This window comes from Drosophila obscura, unplaced genomic scaffold (assembly GCF_018151105.1).
Source record: "Drosophila obscura isolate BZ-5 IFL unplaced genomic scaffold, ASM1815110v1 contig_29, whole genome shotgun sequence".
NCBI classification, from domain to species: domain Eukaryota; kingdom Metazoa; phylum Arthropoda; class Insecta; order Diptera; family Drosophilidae; genus Drosophila; species Drosophila obscura.
The window spans coordinates 1425883-1451770 of NW_024542816.1; the positions used below are offsets into that span (position 1 = coordinate 1425883).

The following is a 25888-nucleotide window of genomic DNA, read 5'->3' on the forward strand; positions in this document are numbered from 1 at the left end:
GGCGCCACTTTTTTTATGCCACGAACTTGGGATGCTCTGCGATGGGGAATTTCAAGTGTTTGGAGATATTCGGAAGTCAAGAATTCATGACACTCTCTGGAGTTTCGGAAGGGGTAAGGGCAGAGAGAAACTTTATAGTTGGGCTTTAGATTTCTGGCTTGGTTTCGCCTCAGTTGGATGAGGCGAGCCCGCCCCTTTTATAGGGGGAAACTGTTGCTGCCACCGATTTGTGGATGGTTCTGTTCTCCCATTTCCCATTTCCCGTAATGCTCGCTTGGTAATCGGTAATTTTTTGCTGGGCCGGCTAAATGGAGATTTTTTTTCCATTCCTTGGCTGCCCCAACAAAATTTTGTTGTGTTTATGTTTATTTGCTGCTCAGGTAATTAAAAGGCAATCAAAAGGCAAATAGATTCTCGAACTTTGGGGCACCTGTGCCCCCGGTCTCACTCTTTTTGTCCCTCTCTCTCACTCTCTCTCTGTCACACTTCGCTCTCTTTCCTGTCTCTTTCACTCTTGCTCGAACTTTTGCTGTGGTACTTGTCAACCATTTGGGCGCTAGCCGAGGCACGATACAAAAAAGCGGAAAAGAAAATCTTTTTTGAGGCGTCGCACTGCACATACCCTGTGCGTGAGAACTTGCGTTCAAAGAAAAGGGTAAAAAAAAAATTCTGGAATATTTAACAAATGGAATATCAAAATATTCTGCTACCAATTAAAGGTGGTACACCGTACCCAAATATTGCTAAATCGTTTCGTGAAAAAGAGTTTGTCATGTGCACAAAATATTCAAGAAAAAATAAGAATTTTATGACTTTCGATCAGGCTTCAATCGAACAAAATGAGAGCTTTACGAGCATGTGCCGCAGGTGATTGGAACACACACATAGCACAAAGAAAAGTAGCATGGGACATGTGGCCATTCAGCGGGAACATTGCATATACCCAACCCGTGGGTGGCAGGGTATAGGAGCGGTAAAAAAATATTCTGCTTACTGTCGGGCTAATAAATGCTTTGGCTGTAAATCTAAACAAAACAGAAGCCAAAGCAAAAGCAACATCACAAGCAGAAGCAGAAGAAGCAGCAGAAGCAGAGCTAAAGAAACAGAGGCAAAAGCTGAAGCAACAGGGTAATAAAAATGCGTTTTTTTGTTTCGGTGTTCGTTTCGGGCTTTGTTTTAATCTAAACAAATTTGTGTTGCCAAACGCAAGGCAACTGACAGTCGTAAAAATTGTATACCGAAAGCAGAATGAACGCGAACTGAGTGGCCCGGCATGCCCGAGGCATACCCTGCAGAAGAGTAACCCAGCATTCATTATCCATTATCTTCCTCTATCTGTTATATACCCTCTATAAAAGTAAAGAACATTTGGGAAAAACCCAAAGTCGTGTATGGAAAGACCCGACCTGGCCATGTAATTTTCGACTCACTTGGATGTCTACTCGAGAGCTAGAACCTTGAATTAATCCACAGCAAATCAGAAGCGTGATTAATGTAATTTTTTCGTGTCAAAAAATTGTTTTGGAGTAGAATTTCCGTGAAAAGAGGATGTGTGTACATCAGAAAGGAAACGTTTCCGACCCCATAAGAGTCTATCATACCCTTAGATCGCTTCAATCTTAGGAGTTTGCAACAGCCATGAAGTTGTGTCTGTCCGTCTGTCTGCTTGTTGGCGCCTAGATCCCAGAGACTGACAGGCAACCAAATTTGGTTTCCAGACTTATGTGACCCAGGAAGTGTATCATTCCCCCCCCCTCCCCCCACAAAAGACGAAAGTAGCAGGCACATTTTTAAAGAAATGAAAAAAACGTAGCAGAGAAGACCATATCACCAGTGCCGAACTCAATCAGATCGATCATAATACCGGAAACAGTTCCCCCCTCCCTACAGCCAACCATTTCCTTCCCGCTCGCACCTGGTGGCAACCCCAGCGGAGGAGGTAGAATATGAATGGAACAGACAACTACAGGGGAAATAACATTTTAATGTAGTAACATATGTAGCAAAAAAATGTAAAAGTATTTTTTTTTTCTAAAATCTAAAAACATAAGCTAAAAGTGTATGTATATATTGACTGAGTACGGGTATAGGGTGTCCCCAGAAACGACTCACCGTTCCTTCCGTTTTGTATAATTTTGTAGGAATTTCCATCAAAAGGGCCATTTCACAAGCCAAACCCCCACTTCAATCTTAAAGTTTGCGTTGCTCCTGAAGTTGTGTCCCAGGAGTTGCAGCAGCTGTGGCCGGAGGAGGACCCTTCGCTGACAGTCAATTTAACGCTTCATTTGCCCAGGAAGTTGTTTTCCCCCTCTATTCCGATGTTTGCTCACCTGGAGAGCAAAAATTGCAGCTGCCGAATGGCATACAAAAATGAAATGCATCAAAACGTTTTAGCCAGGAGTCGCAGAATTCCGGGGGCACTTAAAAATCAGTACACGGAATCGAAATAAATCGTATTATGCGCAGCCCTCACTAAAATGTAAAAAGTACCTACAGAAATGAGTGAGACAGATATTTAAATAAAGAGTGAATTTGAATCCAGATGGGGGGTTGGATAAGTAGAGCAGGAGCTGTCAGGGTAGGGCTGTGTGGGGTGGCAGGTGGCTGCAGCGGCTTTTCATGACGATGGGGATGACACAGAATAGAAAAAGATTCTGATTATTATAATGCACGCAAGCGTTTCAAGCTGCACTCAAAACAGCAGCAAAAACAGCCAGCAGGCAAGCCGAAACAACAAATACACTGCACTGGCAAGTTCCAGAAAATTATACGATAAATATATAGTAATTATATATTTAAATTAAATTGGCATACGGTTAAATATATTTTTGCAATATGTAAAAAATTTTCCACACTATTTCATTATGTTAATGTAATATAGATAACTAATAGAAACGCTCGTATAATTATATATTTTATTATGAATTTGGTAAAGTTAACAGAAGAACTCTCCGCTCATAGATGTCTCTTTCTGTTAGACATATTCAGCATACCAGAGCCCACAGCCCACAGCTTTAGATTTGCATTCAACTGAATGGATGGTAAAAGGTCGGTGGGCAGCGGTAGGACACGGGCATGGTATGTCGCCAGCTGCGATGCCTTTTGTTTCAGACGCCTTCTCGTACCCTGTTAATCCAAGGGCTAGCTGGGTGAGCACAGTTGTTCGTGTGAATGATAAAATGACAGTTATCCATTGCCGAATGTAAGCTGCCACCTGCCAAGTGCCAGCAGCGACTCAATTAGTCGGCACCTTGCCCAACTTTATGGATAATTTTTTTTGACTTTGTTTCATTTTGAAATTATCTTGTGCAAGCATCTTTCAGTGCGGACATTTCCTGCCATGCTGCTGCTCTTTGCATCAGTTTGAGGATAGCAAAATGTCCATTGCAAAATAAAAGGAGGGGCAGCCTGGAAGAACTAAAAAAATTTTCAAAAAAAAAAAAAATTATAAAACTCTTCTAATTGCAATATATTTATTTATTATTATTTATTATATATTCATTCTTCTAGTTTCAATTTATTTATTTATTTATTTATTATTTATTATTATTATTATTATTTATTATTATTATATATTATGCATTCTTCTAGTTGCAATTTATTTATTATTATTTATTATTATTATTATTTATTCATTCTTTTAGTTGCATTTTTTTTTTTTAGTTATTATTATTTATTATTACTTTATTTATTCATTTTTCTAGTTGCAATTCCAGGCTGCCCTTCGGCTCACAATAGTTTCTGCTGCTGAGAAGTGTTTAATAATAATTAATAAATGAGAATTTAAGTATTAAAATCCACACATCTATGATCATTTCAGATGTTCCCTAGTTCGAATCAATTCGATTAAAAAGATGAGCACGCGATAAGCTTTAAATAAATACAGTAATATATCGCTTAGACAAACAATCAAATTTAGTATTATTAAATTATTAAATTAAATTTAGTAAATTTTTAAATGAACCTGAGAAATGCCAATGCATCTGCATAGATTATCGTTGAAGTGTTGCCCACGTGCACTCCAGTTCCATGCTGCCATCTGTTGCAGTGGCACCTTCCCCTTGCTGGTGATATTTTCTTCTTTTATTTGTCTCTTTTTCTCTCTCTCTCTCTCTTTATTTGTTATTGTATGTTCTGTGTTTTGTTGTTAGTGTAAAAATCTCTCGTCTCGCACTGACCTTGATTTTATACACCGTGAGAAATGGAATGATGGCCGCATTGTACCAAATCTTCGCTCTCTTGACTATGCTAGGAAATGTAACTCATTTTGCTGCAAGTGCACCTGTTGCTACTCATTACAGCATTCCGCCGGCATGGCCGCCGCTTCTTTTGGATGGGCATCGTTTGCAGTTGTCTCTCATTTCCATTTCAGTTCCACTCCGACACTCAGCGACGCCTGATCTCGGTGCTCCCTCGGACCTCCAGGCCCCCCCCAAGTACCCCCAACGACGCGTCGGCCGTGTAAATAAACCCCAGCGGGGAAAAATAATTAAACAAATCTGTAAATATTTTTTGCATTAGTGCCCCAGATAAGCCGGGCCATAAGTCGGTGATAGAGGATAGACCCCTGGTTCAGGGTCGCCTCAGGTTCTATTCTATGTCAGTCTCTGGCACTACAGTGAATGATCAAACAACAGCTGCGAATTGGTTGCTCAGACTAGTTTTTTGTGCTGGCTAAAAAGGAGCATTGAATGGGTCTCAAGGGTGTGCAAAGTACGGTATTTCCTTGGGGGTGCTTTAAGAAGTGTCTAAAATACTTTCCTGCAAATAGCTTCAAATCAGAGAGTTGCTGCTCTGATTCTCCATCTCGAACTCTTTTTCCTGGCTGTCTTTGACTTTGCTTCCTTATTTCTGATTTCAGCCAAAGCAAACACCACGAATATCCATGAGCGGATTGCTGGTGCTCTGGCATTTGATTTATGAGCGTGCTGGGCAGAAGCCCCACACATTTAAACGCATTACATGCAGAGAGTGGGGTGTTCCAGGCAGGCAGGCAGACAGACTGTCCGTTCCGTTCCCTCAGTGAGTGACTATGCTCGTAATTAAACACTACAGGCCGATGTTGGCACCGTTTTTTTTTGCTTCCAATTTGTATACACTGCCCAACGGGTTGGCGGGTTTAGAAAATGGCAAACTCAGAGTAGTAGTTGTGGTGGTAAAAAATCCATGAAAAATCCAGCTACATTTCAGAGGCTGAAATGCTTAAAAATTCTGAAAAATAATATTTGTGAATATGTTCATAATTCTAAAGATATTTCGACTACGGGAGAGTCTTACCCTAGCTGAAATAAAATTACTATAGTCCCACTGTTGGCTGTCGTCGTTCTATAAAGGGTGTTTGGTGCTTCAGCCTTAGCCAGGCCTTGTCTTTTGCTCGTTTTTTTTCCTTTCATTACGCCAGCTGCAGACCACGGTGATGCCCTGTAAGCGGCCTAAAAAGCAGAGCAACACAAAGTCCGAATATGCCTGAAGGCATATCCTGTGCACAGGACAGGCAAATGGGCGTCAGTGAATCGAAATAAACTGAAGCGAAACGAAGCGAACAAGAGTACGAATAGGAGACGCAATGCCACGCCATGCCCCATGCCAAACGCCACGAAATGCGAGCAGAGGAAACGTGACTAGGCCAATGTTAAGGGCACTGACGTCGGTCGTTTGGTGTTACTCATGTGGATGCTGCAACAGTGCCGCCATTGTGCTTGCCACACATTGACGTGGGCACATATTGGCGTGTGCCTTTGACAGGCAGATTGAAACGCGCCCAAAATAATCGTCGGCTTGTTTGTGGCAGATATGTGTTGCCCCCTCCGATTGCCGCACACAGGAAATAAATTGTATGCCTATATATAGAGATGGGCAGTGCAGCCGCTGTGTTCGGCTGCAGCGCCGGCGTTAGTCACGTGCTGCGGCAAGCAGCAGATCTGCGAATCTGCGCTGCAAGTTGCAATATAATTCACCAAACGTGTCCGTGCATTCACATCAAAGGCATGGATGCAACGGTACCAGCAAACCCAGTGGATAAATGATAAACCCCACTCCACTGAGATTAACAAGAGGCAATGCCTGGAGGCCAGAGCTGCTACACTCTGCAGAAATACTGCGTAATGAGCCAGGTTTTCCCCTATAGAATGTGCAACAAACTGTCTGAAATATTAGCCAAAAATATTCCCAAAACTGAGAGACTTTCGACAGCTGTTGAGGCTGATCGTGAACAAGTGAGGGATTGGCAGTCCTCTCGGCAGAAAGGCCAGGCCAATACCTTATGTGAGAGTAAAGTGAACCCGAGAGGGTAAACGGATGAGCAGAGGGGCAGCATGGGGTAAGGCAAGGTAAGCGAAGGCACAAACGCTGCAGCCTTTGGGGTTGCATCTTGCTTGACGCTGAATGTTGCCTACATTTATGGGTCTTGGGAATGCAGTTGAAACCCAATTAGAAAAAACTCCTTCAAGAGAATTCGACACTCGAGTGGGGCACTTTTTAAATACCCTTTCAAATACCCTAAACTTTAGTAGGAGTTCAGTTCTTCCTTGACCACATTTGAAGTGAAAAGTGGAAAGTGAAGGCTTTCCTTCAATGACCATTATGTTATTTATTGCTAGAGGCGGGGTCGGGCTGCTGTCTGGGATTCGCTGGGTTTTCAAGCTTTGGCTTGGACCACCTTGGCAATGACTATTCTGCCTTCACCTTCCATAATAGCGATAGATGGCTGGAAGGGTAGCACATACATAGATTGAAGGATATTTTGATTTTGACGAATTTGCATGCGTTGTGTGTTCACATTTGCATGTGTGTGCGTTTGTTGTAGCCGGGAATTTATTTTCATTTTTATTCCCCGGCCGCCTGTCTGCCTGCCCGCCCCTGCGAACAACTGTAAACAGTAAGCAAATAGGCAAACAAACGGTACAACCTACAATCCAAGCAGTGTGAGGGAGAGCTCAGAGCTGTGTCCAAAACAGACAGACACCGTGAGAGAGAGAGAGAAAGTGGGCGAGCGGGAGAGCGGGAGAAGAGAGCATGCAGCCCAGCTATCGCGTGGCCTGCACTTGCACCCACACACGAGTGTACGAATACGAGTACGAATACGAGTTAGAGCCCGAACGAGCACGAACACGGCCAAAACGTTTTGGCCAAAGCGTGCCGTCGGAAAGGATAAGTTGTTCAGATGCTCGCAAGATTCTGTCATAACGGCTTCGGCATTCGTGGCGCACGCTACGAAGCAGAAGCAGCGCCAAGCAGTGCACAAGCAGTTCACAAAAGACAAAACCGTTATTGGTGGTTATTCTGTTCAAAAATTGTTCTTGTATGCTTGGAAAACGTTTTTCAAAGACCAAAACCAGTCAATTTTTATTAATTCTTTTTGTTATTGTGCTCGCGAGTGTCTCAGAAAATACTACAAATTCTCAACTAAAATATAAGCCACAAAATAGTTACAATCCAAAAAACAATAAAAGCTTGAACACTTCAAATATATATTTAAAAAAACCATCGAACAGAAGAAGAAGAGCAAAGCCGGACAACCAAACGCCAGAGGCCACAGTTGGGTGAGTGTTCCATTATGCCCATGGCCCAAAGACTGTTTAAGCAGTTTGAATGCCAATTACAAATTTCAGAGATGATAACAACAACAAAAAACCCAATTATTTGCCCGCAAATTATCAGAAATGTTTGCCCAAAGTTCCCTGGAAATACTATTTAAATGTGTATTTGCATTTTTGGTTTTTTGCCTTTGGCAAATGCCGACAAATAATAATAATAATTAGTTTTGGCAGTTTTGGTGCAGTTTTCAATGGACAAAATCTGAGTAGTTTTCAAAGCATAGATCAGAGTCTGCACTTCAAAAATAATGGCAATTTTTGTGTCCTCAAGTGGCTCGAATTTTCAGAAAGACTTCCATTAAAAGTGACTTGCATTTGTCTTTTCCCCAATTGCCGCATTTCTAGTTTCCAGTTTTTATTGGAGTACCTTTTCTCTGTAGATTTTATTGGAAAAAGCTAGAGTAGTTTATAGCCTTGGGGCATTCCATAGTTTCGTTCGTTTGATTTAGATTCCAATTTGGCCAAACTTCAGAATGCAATTTTCTCCCCAACTGTTTATTGACCCTGTCCCTGGAAAATCTTTATTTAGTTTTTCATCTTTTGCTGGAGAAAATTCAGTCTTTTTAGTGACTTTTTGTTTCTATTGACTCTACCGTCTTGTTTCGTTTTGTGGTTTGATTGACTGCACCAAAAAAAAAAAAAATCAAAATCCAAAATGCGATCGCCATATAGAAAATTTATTTGGCTGTCCGTGTCATAGCTTGTTGTGTGGCACACCACAAAATGCATCCGCAGATGCCACTCTCAGTTCTAAATATTTATAAAGGCAATGCGCAATGTATGGGGGCAACTGAATTTAGTTGCATCTCAAAATGTTATGTGGAAGATGCCTTTCTAGCCCGGGCATCACGGAAAACCAGAAGGCAAATGGGGGCATCCGAACTTAAAGAACTGTAGGGTAATTCCAGGGTATTTGCTGATGCTGCTCTGCATTTTTCAGTGGCATTGGCATTGGCTGCGGCATATCTATATCCGAATATCCTAATCATTGGCGAGCCAAATATTTACTCATGCCACTCACTGTATAAATATCTAGGGTTCCGTTCGTTCCCATTGTGTGATAAATACTCCCCCCACGCCACACTTAACCCCTGGCCGCTGCCATTTCCATTTTCTCCGCAAAAAAAAAAAAAAATTGCATTCATTTTCCTTCTGCTGCCTGCATCTGCATCGTATATATGGCAGGATGTGGAATGCCCAAGAACCAAGACCCGGGACCCAAGACCCAAGACCAAGAAAGGAAATGACATTTTGTATTTATATTTCGAGTCTCTGTGTGTGTCTGTGTGTGTGTCTATCTGGTAGCATCTGTATATATATATATATATCTGTCTGTGCTCGTTAGCAGTGTCCAAAGGGCTGTCGTGAAGTGTTTTTGTGCTGCTGTGCAGCTGCAGCGCCTTTAAGCGCTCCTGACTGTCTAATGAACTGCAACGGCGGACGGACGAGCGACTGCCTGGTCACATGTTTCATCACCTGCTCCGTCACCTCCTCCACTCATTATTGGAGCAGACACAGACAGAGATACAGAGATCCCGGCCCGACCCTGCCCCCTGCTGGTTCTTAAACGTTCTGGGAATCAAATTGTGCCACTTGCGGCACTGTCACATCTGTGCCAGGCATCTTGCCGGCTCCTGTGTTTTTGGGGGCCACGGGACCGAACCGACAGGGACATGTGAGTGCAACCATTTACCACTTGTCGTCATCGTGCACAGACCACAGACTGAGGCACAACTAAATGTTTGCATGCGACGACCCAGGGATGCGGATGCGTTTTGGGCTCTCTGTCGAACACCGGCAACCGGGCACCGGGCACCGGGCGCCGGGCACCAGTCCGTTGTGGCTATGGGGCGTATTTGTAGTGTGCAAATATTTCCCATACCCCGAAACAGTTTGTTTATCGCCTGCTGGAGCTAGTGTCTAAACAAAGAGAGGAGCGGAGCGGAGTGTAGTGGAGGGAAGGGAAGGGCTGGTCTGGGCATAAACAAAATGCTGCGAGCGCGCCCCATCCCCCACTGGCTATGATCGAAATGAACAGCATGAGATACGCTGCGGCTACAGTGAACACTCGATTGAATGGCACAGCACTCTGATTGGTAAGTGGAGAGTGGAGACGCTGCTACTGGTTCCACCCAATGAACCAATCAAAAATGCCAAAATAACATTAAATGCTGTAGGATAATTCGTCAATCATCGATCATCAATCAACGAACTTTCTTTAGCTTTCATTTAGCTTTCATGTTATATATGTTTTTTGGCTTTAATTTATTGCACTTTTTATTTTATATTTGGAATTATTTGGTTTGAAAAGATTCTTCGGTTCGATGATTCATTCATTCATTCATATACACCATTCACTGTTTTTCCCAACACTAGAACAAGTTCCAATATATGTTGTATGCTAAAAAACACATATGTAATATATAGAATTATTTGCCACTAATTACTATAAATTATAGCTGCAACATATGTACATATATATAAATTATTTATTAGACTTATTTCGGTATGAGATTTGGTGATTTTCTAGTACATTTTGCTGCCTTTCATGCCCTCTGCCATGCCCACAAAATAGGAAGCGAGCAATCTGACTGCAGGCAATAGTTTTTGAAACTTAAATTGGTTCAAGCCAAAGCAAAAGGGATCAGCAAAAAGTTGTGCGCATAGCCATAAGAATATTTCAAATACTGCAACTATAACCAAATCCTGGCAGTTGCATGCAATACATTTTTAGATTCGTTTCATTTTTGTTGCTCATTTTTTTTATTGGCTTTGTTGGCTCTTATTTGAAGCTTTGCGTTAATTAAAGTTGGAATTTTGTTGGCAGCGCTGCCCGACTTCACTAGGCTGCCACATTGCATGAGGATCAAAATATGGCCACAGAATATGGCCATACTTAATGATGGGTTCATTTTTTTCCCAGATAGCAAAACAAAGGAGGAGTATGGAGGAGTTGAGGAGCTGCCACAAAGATCACCGAATACTGATATAATTTTCATTGAGGATTGCGACTGCCAAGGGGCCGGGCCGTTCGCGTAACTGTTGCAGTTGCATTCTGAGATAAAAATGAAGAGAAACACAATTAAGAAAAAATTCGTAGTAGCTCGGACACTCGTTCACCTGACTCGGTGACTGTATATTTTGTGAGCAGGAATCAGGCGCAGCTGGTTTTAATTACTATTCCGCTGCCAGGGACACCACATGGCCTTTTGTGTTTGTCTGCTGGTTCAGGTTCTGGTTCCTGGGAAAACAAAGAAAATTAATTATTTTGTATTCGCATGGTAGCAGTTTGTATTCCGAGATACCTTTGCTCCGGAAGCCAATTAACAGTTAACCTTTATTCTATTTTATTATATATCAGAAAAACATTGAACTGCACCAGCTCCTAGAGAAATATCTCAAAATAAGTGCCTTTGGGGCCTGCAATCACGCACAAAAATGTCAGACATATGGATGGCAAATTTATTGAGTAAAAATCGCCATAAAAGCAATCAAAATGGCGATGTGCCTGTTGTTGTTGTTGTTGTTATTGAAACAATAAATCAATTATTTGTATAGTTTATTTTGGGAATTTTTGTATGAACATAAAAACTCTTGATGGAGAGTATGTGAAAACAGTGCCAAAGAACCGGGGGCGTGGCTGGGGACGTGGCTGGGTCACTGGGTAGCAACCGTTTGACGTCGCTTTCGGAGAATCCCCGTTTCCCCATGGTTGCTCCATTTTGCACTAAAGGAAGCCTGCTGGCAGCATCCCGCCATCTCCAGAGATAAATGGGGCAAACTGTGTCGAGCACATTTCGAGCCACCGGATGCACATTTCCAGGCGGAAGCCAGCAGCCAGCTGCCAGCAGCCATGAAATATTCACAAGAATAACTGAAAACTTAATTACGGGATGGGTGGGGGGGCTGGTTGACCCTCCCAATCTGTTTAAATAAATCATGACTCGATTCGTGGTCAAAAAATAAATCAGTTCGATCGACAATTGGATCAAAATGGGGAATATTTTTGGTGCAGCTCTGTGCAGTTTTTAGGGAGCAACAAGTGAGGTTTATGCGGCTTACAGTTCTTTGGTCTTTTGGTTATAGGTTGTCCATTTCGTAGCTAAGAAACAGTTTTGCTTTGTCGAAAAGTGATTCATATTTTCTGTTGACTTAGCTTTCCCACTTGCAACCCTGTCGTTGCCGTATTGTTGCTTGAAATGCAACCCTGTCGTTGCCGTTGTGTTGCTGGAAATGCAACCCTGTTCTCCATCAGACACACATACATAAATCATTCCTAATCGTTGTGTGGTGCACTTTGTGACTACTTTAAATTCCCTTTGAACGAGTGTGAAAAGGACACAATTTGTCCAACCATCCTGCTAGACGCTTAGTAGTCCACTAGGGTCGTAGGTCGTGGGTCGTCGCTCGTTGGTCGTCGGTCGTGGGTCGTTCAGTATTTCTATGAAAAGCTTATAACCGCTGCACACATTGCGATACACTGCTATCCGGAGGTCATCAAATGGATTAAATTTCATTCAGGAAGAATTACAAATTAAAACGCGACTTTGCACATCAGAATCCCCTCACTCGTTCCTCACCCTCTTGTGTGTGTGGCGAGAGGCCCCCGTCATGTAAAAGGATGTCAAACACTTCTCGGCACGATCTGGCGATGTGTGGGGGAGGGTTCGTTGTGCGTGGGTGGGGGAGGGCATGCTAGTTACTCATTTGACATGCTCCAGAAACATGTTGTAGTCGTGATTGTTGCTGCTCTTGCTGTGGCAGAACTGTCAGCTAAATCGGCTTAGTGGCAACACAAACACACACTGTGCCGCACGCTGGCCAAAGATGGAGGCGTGGCATTTGGGGGGGCCGTTTGAGCGCATTTACAACGAAATCTCGTCGCCGAAGGCGATTGTGCGGCTCAGTCGAATATGTCGCCCCTTTTTTTTTTTGTGTGTGTGTAGTGTGTGTGTGTGTGCGCGTGGGTGAATACACTAAAAGTGGCGCCTGGAGTGCCTTGCACCCACATGATGATGGGAATCATCACCATCATTGACTTGCACTCTTGCAATCCAAGCAGTTGCAGTTTCCACGCGTCACGCGTCATGCGGCAGCGCCACTCGATCAAAAATTGAAAACTGTAGACTGGAGACTTCCCTTGTCAAACAAATCCTTTTCGATGGGTTTCCTTATGACACATTATCAGATCTTGGGAGTTTCCATAAGTCAGGGCCTTCTTTTTGCCTTTAAGAGATTCCCATCTTAGCTATCGCCGGTAATGTATCACGACAAAACCCAATCAAAAATAAATTCCCAGAAAAAAATTGATAATTAAAATTGATACTTTCCTACCACGCCTTCGGAATTCATTCATTAGAATTTTTCTCTGAGTGGATTTTTAGTGAAATTGTGACGAAGTCTATAACGCATTGCTCGTTATGTTTTGCACTTTCTTTTCGAAGATTTTATTATTGATTTTCATTGCACATTGCACACAGAGAGAGAGAGAGACAGAGACCCAGATTCACACACACTCGTACGCTCGCCCACTTCTACGCCCCATTCACAGGACATGTTACATATGATTATGGCATACTTTTGCTTTACTTACTTTTGGGGGCAGGCACATAACTGCAACTGCAGCAGCAGCAGCCACCGCCGCAGGCTAAACAAAAATAAAAAAACCCGATAAAAAACAGGCAAAGAGCGCCATCCTCTTCTCGTCCTTTTTTGACAAAATAACTTGGCTTTTGTGTGCGCCTTCAGGCCATGCCCCCCACCAAGAAAGTGTTTTTGCAGTGGCGCGAAATTCTTGTTTATTTCTTTAGCACAGATTTAGGGGTTTCTTTGACACATTTCTTATTGATTTAAATACGAATTTGTAGCACACAAAAAAAAAAACAAAAATGAAAAGCAGTTGCAGATTTTTTGTTTGTAGGAGGACGGAGCAGCAATTCAACGATAAGCAGCCAGAATGAAAGTCTGGCTGCGATATACATATATATTCGTTATAATTCGCAGCTGCTGTTTTCGGCGGCTAATGCGTAATTAGAGCTCAAGCTCGCAAGCCAATGCTATGGGGAAATCCCATTTTTGGGTATTTAGTCATTTTCTCAAAGTATTAAAATTGGTTTTTTTTTTTGGTAACATATTAAGAAAACTTCAAACTTTAAAGTCCAATACCAAAAATGTTATATAACCCAGCACTGTTAACCCTAAAAGCTGTTAAAGTCAGCTGTTGCTGTAGAAAATCACTTGCTTTAAGATTGAAATTTTTGCAGCCTATTTTCAAAATGCCACTATTCAAACGCGAAACAATCTTTTGTAAAATTTTAAAAGGATAGCAATCACACGGGTTTTAACTATGTAATGGTTGTACTAATACTTTGTTGTTGTGCGTGTTCTATTAATATTTTGTAAAAGTAGGAAACGTTCTGAAAGCCCATATTTGGCTAAATAGATTTCAAGTTCGTGGAGACATATAAAAAAGAATAACGGCAAAGTTTATGACCCTAATTGTATGTGGAAGAGCTAATAATTTTGATTTAAAGGCAGTTTGTCTAAATGCACATTTGCGCACTATCTGCAAAAATTTTTTGTTTGCATCAAAATTTGGTAGTTTTCAAACGCGCAGCTGTTTAGTAATTGTAATAAAAATTAGGCAAATGCAATCTTAAGAAAACGGGTTCTGGATTTTTTTTTTGAATAGAGTTAATAAAAACAATCATGTTTTAAAACATGTGCTATATAAAAAAGGGGTAAAAGTCAAATTGTGTGCCAAAACTAGACTGCCAATTGAAAAAACATATGCGGAACAAAAAATATTTTGAAAAAATCATTAAAACTGGTTAATGAGCACAACAAAATTATACAAAGCGACTCGAATAGGAACAATAATCGACAAATTGGTCATCCAAAGTTGGCTAACTTGTTAAAGTGGTGTAGGAGCTAAAAAACCAAGCAGCAGCTCTATCAAAAACTCAAGAGCAATGTCTCTTTGTTGATTCAAGCAGCAAGCATAAAGGCCTTTCCCTTCCCGTCCTTTTTTAAATCCTCTTATTATGTGGATTTTAAGGCGCCTATCAAACTTTGAGGATTCCAAGAAAGTGTTATGAAGTAGCAAAAAATTCTATTAATATTAACTATTGTTTCTTTAGCACTGAATTTCACAAAATTAGGTTTTTCCAAATAAAACTTTATTTTTATGATAAAGGGATTATAGAATACGAATTAATAAAAATATTCCAATTTTTAATATGAAAAAAAATTGATTTTTTTTTTAATTTGTGGGCGGTAACACGCCTGCTTCCAAAAATGTTTCTAGGGGTGTACATGACATGAAAGTCAAAAGGCCGCGATCGAAAAATCTTGCTTAGTTTAAAAGTTACTAATTTTTGGCGAATAATTGGAATTTTCCCCAAGCTAAGCCAATGCCGCTCGAAAGCTGTGTGTGTGTGTGTGTGGATCGTGGGAGAGCGCGCTGCCAGAGAGCGTTAACCGGCTGTTAAAGCAGTGCGATAATAGGCTGTTGTTAACAGGCTGTTACCTGAGGCGGCGTTAAAGGCGCTGTTATCCAGTTTGGAGAGCTGCTGCCTTAAACATTTTTAACTATATATTAATACATTTATACCTTGATATATGTAGATTTATTTTTGTTATTGTAAACACCATCATAGTTGCATGTATATAAGCTGCATTTAATGAGGCAAAACATCAATGGGTGCCCTTGACTTTGACACCATCACATCATTATTTAGTATTTAGTGTATTTTCCGTACTTATTAGCGGGAGTTTGACATTGAGGCATGTCGATCAGTACCCCCAATAAGCAGTTGCCACATTGCACTGCTCGATGGTGCCACTGGTTGTTATTGCATTGCTCCATGCGTCTCCATGCGGCATGCATGCCAATTATCCAGCTAAGACCCTCTAATTGAATCGACGCCACACTTCCTGCCTCCCATTGTGATCCATGCAGCTGTCCTTGAGTTTGCACATGCCACACAGCACACAGCACATGGCATAATTGGCAATTTGCTATTTCCAGGACCGCCAAGATGCCGAATGACAATGAAAGAAAAAAGAATGTCACATCGAATGAATGTCATCGGAACCGAGAACCGAGAAGCATTTCCCTGGAATGCGGATGATTAGAAGTCAATAACGCATTACATGGCCATGCAACACCATCTGGCATAGAAACTGTAGCAGGCAATCACATGGATGCAGCATGGTGCATGCCTCCTGCATGGCTCTTTCAACCGGCAGCCGCTAATTTCACTTCTGAACCTGCCTGCACAAATTTGCATACGACATTATACGACAGGTGTGCCACAGGCTGCAAAACTCTCACCACACACACACACACACACACACACACACAGGAGCACTTACTTGGGGCCACTCATAACCAATTCCCTTTTGAGGGCAAGAGCCAAACTCTTCAACATAATGCTGCCGACATCTTTGTGGTGCCTCAATGCATGTGCAGCTCGGGGGCGGGTAAAATGTTTAAATTATGCGTAATATTCACAGGCGATTCAAGTCCTCGTTGCCTTGGCCAGGCTGTGCCTTTGTGCTGCCTTTCAATTAACATAATTTCTCAACTTTTGCGTGTGATTCGGTCAGCCATTATTGGCCCCATTATGCCATAGATTAAGGCCTTTGAGCAGGCAACAATTGATCCGTACTTCCCTGAAATATCAGCCTAATAATTATTAATTGCACTTGAAGTACGCGTATCAATTCTTCCACCGAAGTGTAATGGATTGAGCCGATTCTAGCTTGAATTTTTGTGTAGGTATTTCAATATTGAATGATTCCTGCCATCATGGGTTTCAAATTAATTTCATTCCCTTCCATTGCTTCGTGTAACTGCTGCAACTTGCGCTCTGGCCTCATCCCTTTTGTCTGCTCGTCTATCTGGTCTGTCTGTTGGTCTGTAATGTGGCTACAAATTGAATCCGCTTTATTGAATTCCCCTTAGATTGCCATTTATCTTCAAGAATTTCCTTATTTCGTAGTCTCCAGTCCCACTTCAGGCCACTCCTTGTGCAGCTCCTTCAATGGTCAATCGAACTGAGCTGAACTGAGCTGAGTCTTTGAGTTGGACTCATCCTAGTGGATGCGGCTGCGGACCGGCCTGAATGATGATGCTGATGATGGCACCCCCCCCCATTCAATAAAGTTCCAATAAGTAAAAAAAAAGTTACAAACTGGTCGAGCACTTTCCGAAGCGGTAGCCGCCTACATGGACGCCTCTTCTTGGTAAAGTTTATAATTATTATTTGTATTCTGCTGAAGCCATGGGCCCGCAAGGCCCGCACCAAGCTGCAACTGCAACTGCAACTGCAAGGATGTTTTCGTCCTCGTTCTTGTTTCAGCTGAACGCGTCAGCGTCCCAATGCATTTTCCAGTGTAATGTTTACCCGTACATTTTGTTGTTGTTATGGTAGCTGCTATATGGATTATTGTTGAACGAATGGCAACTCAAGCAACTTCAGTAGATATCTATGAAGGATCATTTCATTGCCTAGCAAGAACAAGTATTTTCTTTCTATTTCTATTTTAGCTTATTTAGCGGCTATTCCACAATCGAAATCTTTGCACAAAAAAAAAGAAAACCCTGCTGTTGTTCTCTCTTTCTCATTTGCCGCCGGGCAAGCCGGGGCATGCACGCGACGATATTGCGCCTAGGCTTGCCATCAAAACTCACAGCTGACCTTGCCACTTGCCACTCTATAAAAAAAAAAAAAGGAAAACAAAAAAAAAAAAACTAGAAAAAGCTACACCCACAGAGGCAGACACATCTACATACCCCCCCCACCATCCACCAACCACTGAGAGACAGCTGACCGCATTTCGCGTTATGCAATGGCATGGGGCACGGGGCACGGGGCATGTAGGCGTGGCCAGTAGGTCATTCTTAAATCAGTGCCCCACGATGCGCCTTTTGGCATTTAATTAACTCTTTGGCTCTTTGCTGAGCAAACCCAGCATTTCCATGCTTAGCTTTTTCGCTTCTCATCTATTCCATTCCATCCTCTATTCTCTATTCTCTTCGCTTCGCTTCGCTTCTTTTATTTCTGTTCTTCATTAGCTAAATATTTGCGAAGTTCATTTCTTTTAAATATTTGAGAACTGCATACATATCTCTCTGTTTTCAGGGCCAAGGTTGAGTAAATGTTAAAATTTTTAGAGGGTGTTAGAGCTGAATGCAGATTAAATTGTTCTGACAATAATGCTGCTACTGAAATTATGGAAAAACGTTTACGTTTTGAAAAGTTTCTGAAATATCCAAATTTTTTTATCTGGCGTAGAATTTATTATTTTTATGTGCTAAAAGTATTAACACTTCAGAGATGGGCTTTCCATTTGCATTTAACTCGATTTTTAGTTGTCCCCTTATCCGCTTATTTACTGCTCAAGCTGGCTCATCTCTATATTATCTTCCGAATGTCTCATAATGCCACAGACTGCTTGCACTCTCTCTCGCTCTTGGTACATATTTCATTCCCACTGCTTGCTCTCTCTCTCTCTCATAGTTCGTGTGAACTACTTGCCGAAAGCATATCAAAATCAAGGTCTTAACACAGACACACACCACACGCGCTGAGCGGCACCCACTCAACGGCTCATTTGTAAGTAACACAAGTGATGCAAGCAGTCTATGCTCTGCTTTATATGCAAATCTCTGTTTCTCTCTCGCTCTCTGTCTGTCTGTCTATCATTCTCTTTCGTATGCGCTGCCAAGTAGAACACACTTTATGGATATGCAAGCAAACGCAAACATCGTGTGTTTGAGGCTGTGCGTACTCTGCTCTGATCTCAGCAGCGCTCTGCATTAATGATTAACATAAATGGCAGGCCAAGCGTCTGCAGAAAAAAGTTGCCAGCAGTACCAGCACACGCCGAAAACAACGGAAACGTATACTTAGAGCTAACTGCAACAGGCACAGTGGTGCCTAGACACACTCCACCCGCTTTTGCAAATTTCCTACGCTTTGAGTAAAGTGTGCCTTCCATTACAGTGGTCTCTGCGCATAGAAATTTCAGTGTGCGCGCCATCTCAGCCTGCTCTCCTCCGCCACTTGCCACTAGCCCAAGCCTGGCCTGGCCTGGCAACCCTGCCCCATGTCCGTTTCTTATTGGGGGGGGGGAGGCTTTGTGTGTGTTCGTGGGGATTTTTGTGTAGCCGGAACAATGCAACAGTTTTGGGCCAGGTCTGCGGGAACAAAGCCAGGCCAGAATGCTCGTAACAACAACCCATCATAATACCCATAATATATAATAAGGAAAAAAAGCCAAGCAGCCCAGCCAGCCCTTGTGTGTGTTGGTTTGTAGGGGCATGGAACACAATGTAGGCGTGTGGCCTGGCCTCTTAGCGTTGTCTGATATTTCGTTGCCTTTGTCTTGTCTTCGAGGAAACTGCAGAGCGCAGCAAAAAGCTAAAAACAGTGGCAACAGCCTTCCGTCTGCCACATCTTCTGCTTCGTCTCTTCTTTAATTTGTTTGCCACTTGTGGCAATGCCACGCCCAGGCGAACGGAATGCGGCCTGCTTGATTTTTGGGTGATTAGCAAACAGAAATATAACTTTAAGCTGTGGCTAAATTTTAATATTTATCGCAAACAGCAAAATGTGAAGGCAAGGCTAATCGCTTCGATTAGTTCGCAAAGTTGCAGCAAGTCTTGGTACAGAGAGCCTTTCAGAGTCCTGAGTCTTGTCTGGGGTAATCTCAAGGGGTCGCTACATTCGCTCTGACGAATCCCATTCCTAGGCCACATTTTCCTGGTGTTATACCACAGTCTTTGGGTGATTGCCGTGATTGCTGCCCCTGTTGCACCTTTCCAAATGTGGATTTGCACTTGAAATCCACCCAAGAATATATCTTTAATGGTTTATACTAACCAAATGGACATGGAATAGAAGAAAGATTGTCAAGAAATATTTCCAGCATTTGAGGAATTTATTCTGTACACGGGAATTGAACAAATGAAGTGCGACAAAGGGCACACACAGCTTTATGCGTTCAATTGCCATGTCTGGCAGTGGATTCGTTTAATTGGAATTTTTGTTGTGCAAGTAACATTTTGGGAGTGAGGGTGAGGGTGAGGGTGCGGGACCACCCCCCACGACGGGCCCGGGCACTGCTAATGGGGCAAGAAATGTGCCAAGAAGCGGGCACAATCAATGCAAAGCGAACGATGTGCAATTGAAACCACTTGACCAAATCCATTTTAAATGTTTGCCCCAAAATGGAAACTGAAATGGAAACGCAATAAATAATGAATGGCGGTAATCGATATGGAAAGGGAGCGACAGTCACGGAGTCGCGCCACAACGGCAAATGATGCAATTACTTGATTAAGTTTTATTCATTTTTTTTTTTTTTTGTTTCTTTTTGTTTTTGCGCTTTATTCGAGTTGAATTTATTTGGTTTTTATTGCATTACATGCTGCGGAATGCGGCATTAGGGCCCGCATCTCATCTCCTTTGGCTGAGTGCGGTTGCCGCTGCGTATGCGTAATGAGATTTACTACCCACCATTAATCATACGCCATGTGGCATCTTGGCTGCGGGTTGCACTGGCAGCTGCTGCATTTACCACCGACCGACCGATTCAATTACAATTCATTGCAAATGAATCGTAGCGCGAATTATCAGTCCAATCCTTCGACTAATTAAACATGCAGACATGCATTCCATTCGCCCCCCTGCTACGATATGCTACTGTCTAATCAGCTGCAGGCAATCAAAAACAGCAACCGGAGCTGCCCTTAGCGTAAGCAAACAAATGCCACAACTGACACACTGCCACAGCTTCCACATACCTTTCATCCACTCCACTCGAGCAATTTACAGCGAAGAATCGATGCCACACGTTGGCGGATTCTTGTACTTAATTCCATGGAAACTCAAGCACAAGCACCTCAGGCTATGATTTTCTGTACATTTTCAGTTGCTATTTGTGCTGCTCCTTTCCCGCGGCCAGCTTTCTTTCTGTTCTATTCTTTTTCTCTGTCAATGTTTCTGCTGCATCCTGCAATTAATTGCCTTTTGTTATACAATTGCACAGCAGTGATAATTTCATGTGAAGAGCTGAAGTCCTTTTGACTGCACTTAGCCCCCTTCCAATTCCCATGTGTGTGGCGTATTCTTATTCCAGCGTATTCCTTCTGGCTTCTGGTTTTTGGCTGTCTGTTTTGCTCTGTGGTTTGCACCCACGCGCAATGCCAAAAAAGATGCGATAATCCCCTGAAGAACACACACAGGGAACAGGGAACAACAGGGAAGAGAGACACACCCAAAATAAAATAGGAAAAACCAACAAAAAGAGTGGGAAGAAAGCCAGCTAAAGTATGTTACTTTTTTGTGCTGCAACTGGCATAAGCTGCTCAAAGGGAAACATTGCAGCAGCAGAGAACAGAAGAGAGGAGGGGGAAAAGGGGCAAACTATTTCAGATATCCTGCCTGCTGGAAAGGGTATTCTATGCTCTAGTCTCTGGAGAAGGACACAAATTATGCAAAGCGATGGCCGAATGACACGACCTTGACACTTGAACTAAGTCGCTTGCCAGGCAACCCCCCACCCGCCCAATCGGCTGGCACTTAATTAGGGCAATCCGCTGGCCACGGGGCACTTCATTCAATTGGGTTAATCCCCTGGCAGCGGCCTGGCCTGGCCTGGCTCCTGGCCTGGGTTGGGTCAGACCCACCGTCCAACAACAGGATATTCGTGGCCTTTAAACCGGATTTCATTACACTTTCACATCGGGCACATCGAGCAAGGGAAAGTGTTAGAGGTGCTGCCGATGCTGATGCCGATGCTCTGTGGTTGGCTGCCATTCGTTGTGCATTTTGACAGCAGCTGTCGATGGGTTAAGTCCACCAAAACACCAAAAAAAGGTTCAGCTTTGGCCTCTCTTTGCTCTCTGCTCTTGTCTGTCTTGTCTGCACGGGGTCTCCTTCTCCTCCTGCTCCTGCTCCTCTGTGTCTGTCACTGATTTGACAGCCGTTGAGCTGCGCTGCCGGTTGGCACCATTCGCATTTCACCGACGCAACATATTGCAGTGCTGCTGCAAACGAAGGCCAGCGGCAACCATCGAGTGGCAACTGCTGCCGGTGGAAAAGTGTCTGTGCCATTCGTTAGCAGTTAGCAGTTATAGTTGTTCGCTTGAATGCCATTTGCATTGATTGCATTCGAGCATTGCCATCACTCTCGCTCTCTCTCTTTTGGTCTCTGTATTTTCCATCGTTTGGACAGCATTTTCTTAATGGCAGACAGGCACTTTCGCCTGCTGTGAGCGCCACTGACAGGTAAGAGAGAGCTAGCGAGCGAAAGGCAGCGCGTCGGGGATGAGTAAAATTGTAAGACCAAGACAGGATCAAGGGAAACATCAAAAGCCATGGCAAAAAGGTAATTTCATGCAAGAATACCCGCTACCAATACCAATATATATGATGTACATATGTATGCAGTCCTCAGAGCATTCAAAATGATGCTGAAAATATTAAGTATACGTCGCATGTATTCCGGGATGCACTTGTGTGCAGCAATTATTTAATTATTTAGTTTTATAATTAATGGGAAGACTCAGCTTAGGCAGCCTCATCCTCACTGCCGCTGCCGCTGCTGGAGCCGGAACTGGAACCAGAGTTGCCATTGGAATCAGAGCTGCTGGAGCCAGAGCGGCTTGAGGTAGAGCTGCTGGAGCTAGAGCGGCTTGAGCCAGAACTTGTACTGGATCCAGAATTGAATATGTTGCCTTTGCCATTGGTAACGTTTTGAGAAGCCATAAACTTTTGCCCCTGCCCCTGCTGCTGCTTTATAGTTTCAGCCTTTCGGCGGTCGCCGACTAGGGACTTCTTCTGCTGCCGCTTCTGCGGATTCTGCTGCTGTTTCGGCTGCTGCTCTCACCTATTTGCTGCTGTTCGGCGCTCTGCTGTTCCATAACCCAGCCTGGGCGGCGGCCCGTTGCGTGGCGTCTTGGACTCATCCTCACTGCCGCTGCTGGAGCCGTAACTGAACCTGTGCCTGGAATCAGAGTTGCTTGAACCAGACGGCTTGAGTAGAGCTGCTTGAGCTAAAGCGTTGACAGACTTGACTGATCCAATTTAATTTGTTGCCTGCCATGGTAAAGTTTTGAGAAGCCATAACCTTTTGCCCCTGCCCCTGCCCCTGCTGCTGCTGCTGCTGCTTTTGCTGCTGCTTCTGCTGCTGCTTCAGCTGATGACGTTTCTGCTGTTGCTGACACAGCTGCTGCCACAGCTGCTTCCGGTGCAACTGCTCATCCCGATTCAATTGCTGCATCTGCAGCTTCTTCTGCTTCATAGTTTCAGCCTTTCGGCGATCGCCGACTAGGGACTTCTTCTGCTGCCGCTTATGCGGATTCTGCTGCTGTTTCGGCTGCTGCTGCATTTCAATCTTCTGCTTCTGCTCCTGCTGCTGCTGCATCTTAATTTCCTGCTGTTTCGGCTGCTGCAACTGCTGCTGCATCTTAATCTTCTTCTGCTTCTGCCCCTGCTGTATGCGACTGGGTTCTATGCCCAATGCAACGTCGGAGGATATCTCCAGCTTTACCAGCTGCGACGAACGTCTCTTCGCTTTTTTCTTACGACACTTACAAGACTTACGGCACCTACGGACCTTATGGACCTTACGGGGCCTACGAGACGATTCATCACTCGATTCTGAGCTGCTGTCGCTGAGGTTGTACACCTTTGCCACTGCATTGGTCGCCAGTTTCAGTGTCTGCCTTCCCCTTGGCGGACCCTTCCCTATGGGCTGCTTCTGTGTGACCTGTTTTTTTGGTGGACACTTCCGGACACTTCCGGTGGTCTGCGTCTTGGGGAAACCTTTCCCGGTGGCTTGCTGCTTGTACTGATGGCTCCCGTTGGCCTGCATCTTGGGCGGCGGCCCAGTGGCAATGGCTTGCATTTTTGGTGCACCTGTGGGAATGGCTTGCTGCTTGTACTGATCGCTCCCGTTGGCCTGCATCTTGGGCGGCGGCCCAGTGGCGATGGCTTGCATTTTTGGTGCACCTGTGGCGATGGCTTGCTGCTTGAACTGAGCGCTCCATGTGGCTGCTTCTTGCTGCTTCTTTCTGGACGAGCCGGCTTCCTTCAGATGGGGCAACTGGTAGGCCTCTGGAATAGCATCTGCATAGACTACGGCCGCTCTCTTCCGCAAGTCGGCCTGTGTTTTGGTGGCCAGCAGCGAAAAGTCACTGCGTTTAAGGGCCCTGCACTCGGTGGGGCTCAGATTGGGCAGAGCCATAAAAAACTTCCGTATCTCTGTAAATTTCTTAGCTCGAATTAATTGGTCAAAGACCTCCTTGAGGTACTGGCAATCAGTCATCCCGTTCGCCATCTTCTTCTGCTCTGAAAAATAAAGCACAAAGTCAGTAGGTACTCGCACAGTGGGACGCATAGGTATTGGACTGGGTGCACAGTGACACCAAAGCTGCCACAAAGTGATGCGCGACAGCGCATCTTGCTGCCAGTAAGTATTTGCCGCGCCTGGCTAGAAGTCTTTCTAGTCTGTTTCCTTTAGGTTGGGGAAAATCTGCCCACATTGGCAGTACTGTGATGGCCATAAATAAATCTGGAAAACCTTTTCAAAAGTGACGCATAGGCGTCAATTGTCAATAGCCAAAAGGTCAAACATTGCCGTAACTTCGGGGCTAATGTTGCAATAGGCCACATCTGGTCAGCGCTACCCTTTTAGCCCCAGTTATGGAGTTGTATAACCAACTGCCATGCAATCCGCAGCCTTCGGCGCTGCTGCTGCTGCGTGCGTAGGGGGCAAAAGGACGGGCATAAGGACAGGGGGATTATGCAATAAATGCTCGACAAATAAAAGGATGGGAGTGGGAGTGGGAGTGGGAGAGTGGGGGAATGGCGGCTATGGGACTGTGTGCTTCAGCCCCGCAATAACAGGATAATTGGTGAGCGAACAATAAACGCATTTGTAGCGGCATTCATTTCATTATTCTCATGTCATTCGAAACGCGAATTCAGTCACTGAACCAAATAAATGACCAAAAAAAGAGATTCAAAATTGGAAAATCAAAGCAGAAACAGGACAGGGAATAGGGCAGCAGAGCAGAGAGGAACAGGAGCAGGAGCAGGAGATCGGGGGACAGCCAAAGGAAGCGACCACAACAATCAGCCAACGAACCGAACCGGCCAAAACGAGAGTTACCAAAATTATTCTGGCAATTTGCCCAAAAGTACAAGAAAACACACGCACAGCCAACAGCCAACAGCCAACAGGCAGCAGCCAGCAGCCACAGCCAACAGCCACGGCCAACAGCCAGTGGCGTAGGCGGCAGGGAGGCTGCGGGCTAGGCCAGGAAATTGAAGCTTTGGCCAACACATGACCTATTTTTCTGTTGAATTTAAACACACATAATTCCAGCACAAAATAATTGAGTGGGTGCATATTTATTCGCATATTTAGCTGCTGCCATAAGGACAATGGATGGGCAAGGTCAGCCAGCAAGGAAAGCCAGGGGACGGGCTCTATCTGTATCTGCATCTAGTAGTTCCCCGAAGCAAACCTTTCATTTGCACCCAATTATAGTTTGAAAATAAGGAAAACTCTTGGCTGTACACACACAGACACAGACATACACAGAGACACACAGAGACACCCTCTTGCAATACGCCACTGCCTGCAGCGTGGCGCAGATCCGTTGCTGCCCCATCGTCCCCAGCCGTCGCGTTGCCAAGGCCCTAACGAGTAAGGAATTTGTTTCGTGAGACGCCAGCCAATTTCCAGTGGGGTGGCAATGAGGAACAATGATGCGGCAGCCAGCTGACTGAGTGGCAGTGGCAGCACCTTGGCGCAGGGCACCCAGGGCGCCCAATATGGCGACGGGCCCAGCTCGTGTGCTCTGTGGCCATTGAAAATAATCAAGGAGCGGGTTACAGCAGTAGTCTTGCCACAATTTGTGGCGGATATGTTGCAAGCATCAAAATTTAAATCAAAAATTAAATAGTTTGCATAGCGCAGACAGACTTGCATGGATCCCTGCCACTATGTGGCAGGGGAGGCATGGCATGGAAACTCACATTTGGCTTGCCAAATCTCTGTATTAAATTCCGTTTTGAATTCGTTTTGTTAGTTTTACTTCAGAGCTGCCAGAATAGATGGCAAATACTGAAAAAAACAATTGAATTTTTATTTCAGCCGAAAGTAATTTTTGCACGCTCCAATCGGTCACAATGAAAATTTTATATTTTATAGGGGAGCTGAGCAATGTCAAGGCCTGCTCAGTGCTGCATAGGATCGAAAAGACGATAGGT

The 25888-nt window shown here is 44.0% G+C and overlaps 1 protein-coding gene across 5 annotated transcripts in view; it reads left to right on the forward strand.

Annotated features, from left to right (window-relative positions):
- The first annotated feature begins 4385 nt into the window (after positions 1-4385).
- LOC111075940 (PDF receptor) overlaps positions 4386-25888 on the forward strand; it is a 31515-nt gene continuing 10012 nt past the window's right edge. Inside the window, exons 1-2 of one of the 5 annotated variants that reach the window (XM_041594520.1) lie at positions 4386-4501; positions 7377-7541. Coding sequence is in view for 3 of the 5 variants with exons in the window: in XM_022369473.2 (XP_022225165.2) it covers positions 7303-7541 (239 nt within the window). In the remaining 2 variants the exon portion in view is untranslated. Of the gene's footprint in view, positions 4502-6805; positions 7542-9586; positions 9692-25888 lie in introns of those variants that run through there. The other 4 variants (XM_041594519.1, XM_022369473.2, XM_041594518.1 and 1 more) reach the window with 4 other exon arrangements.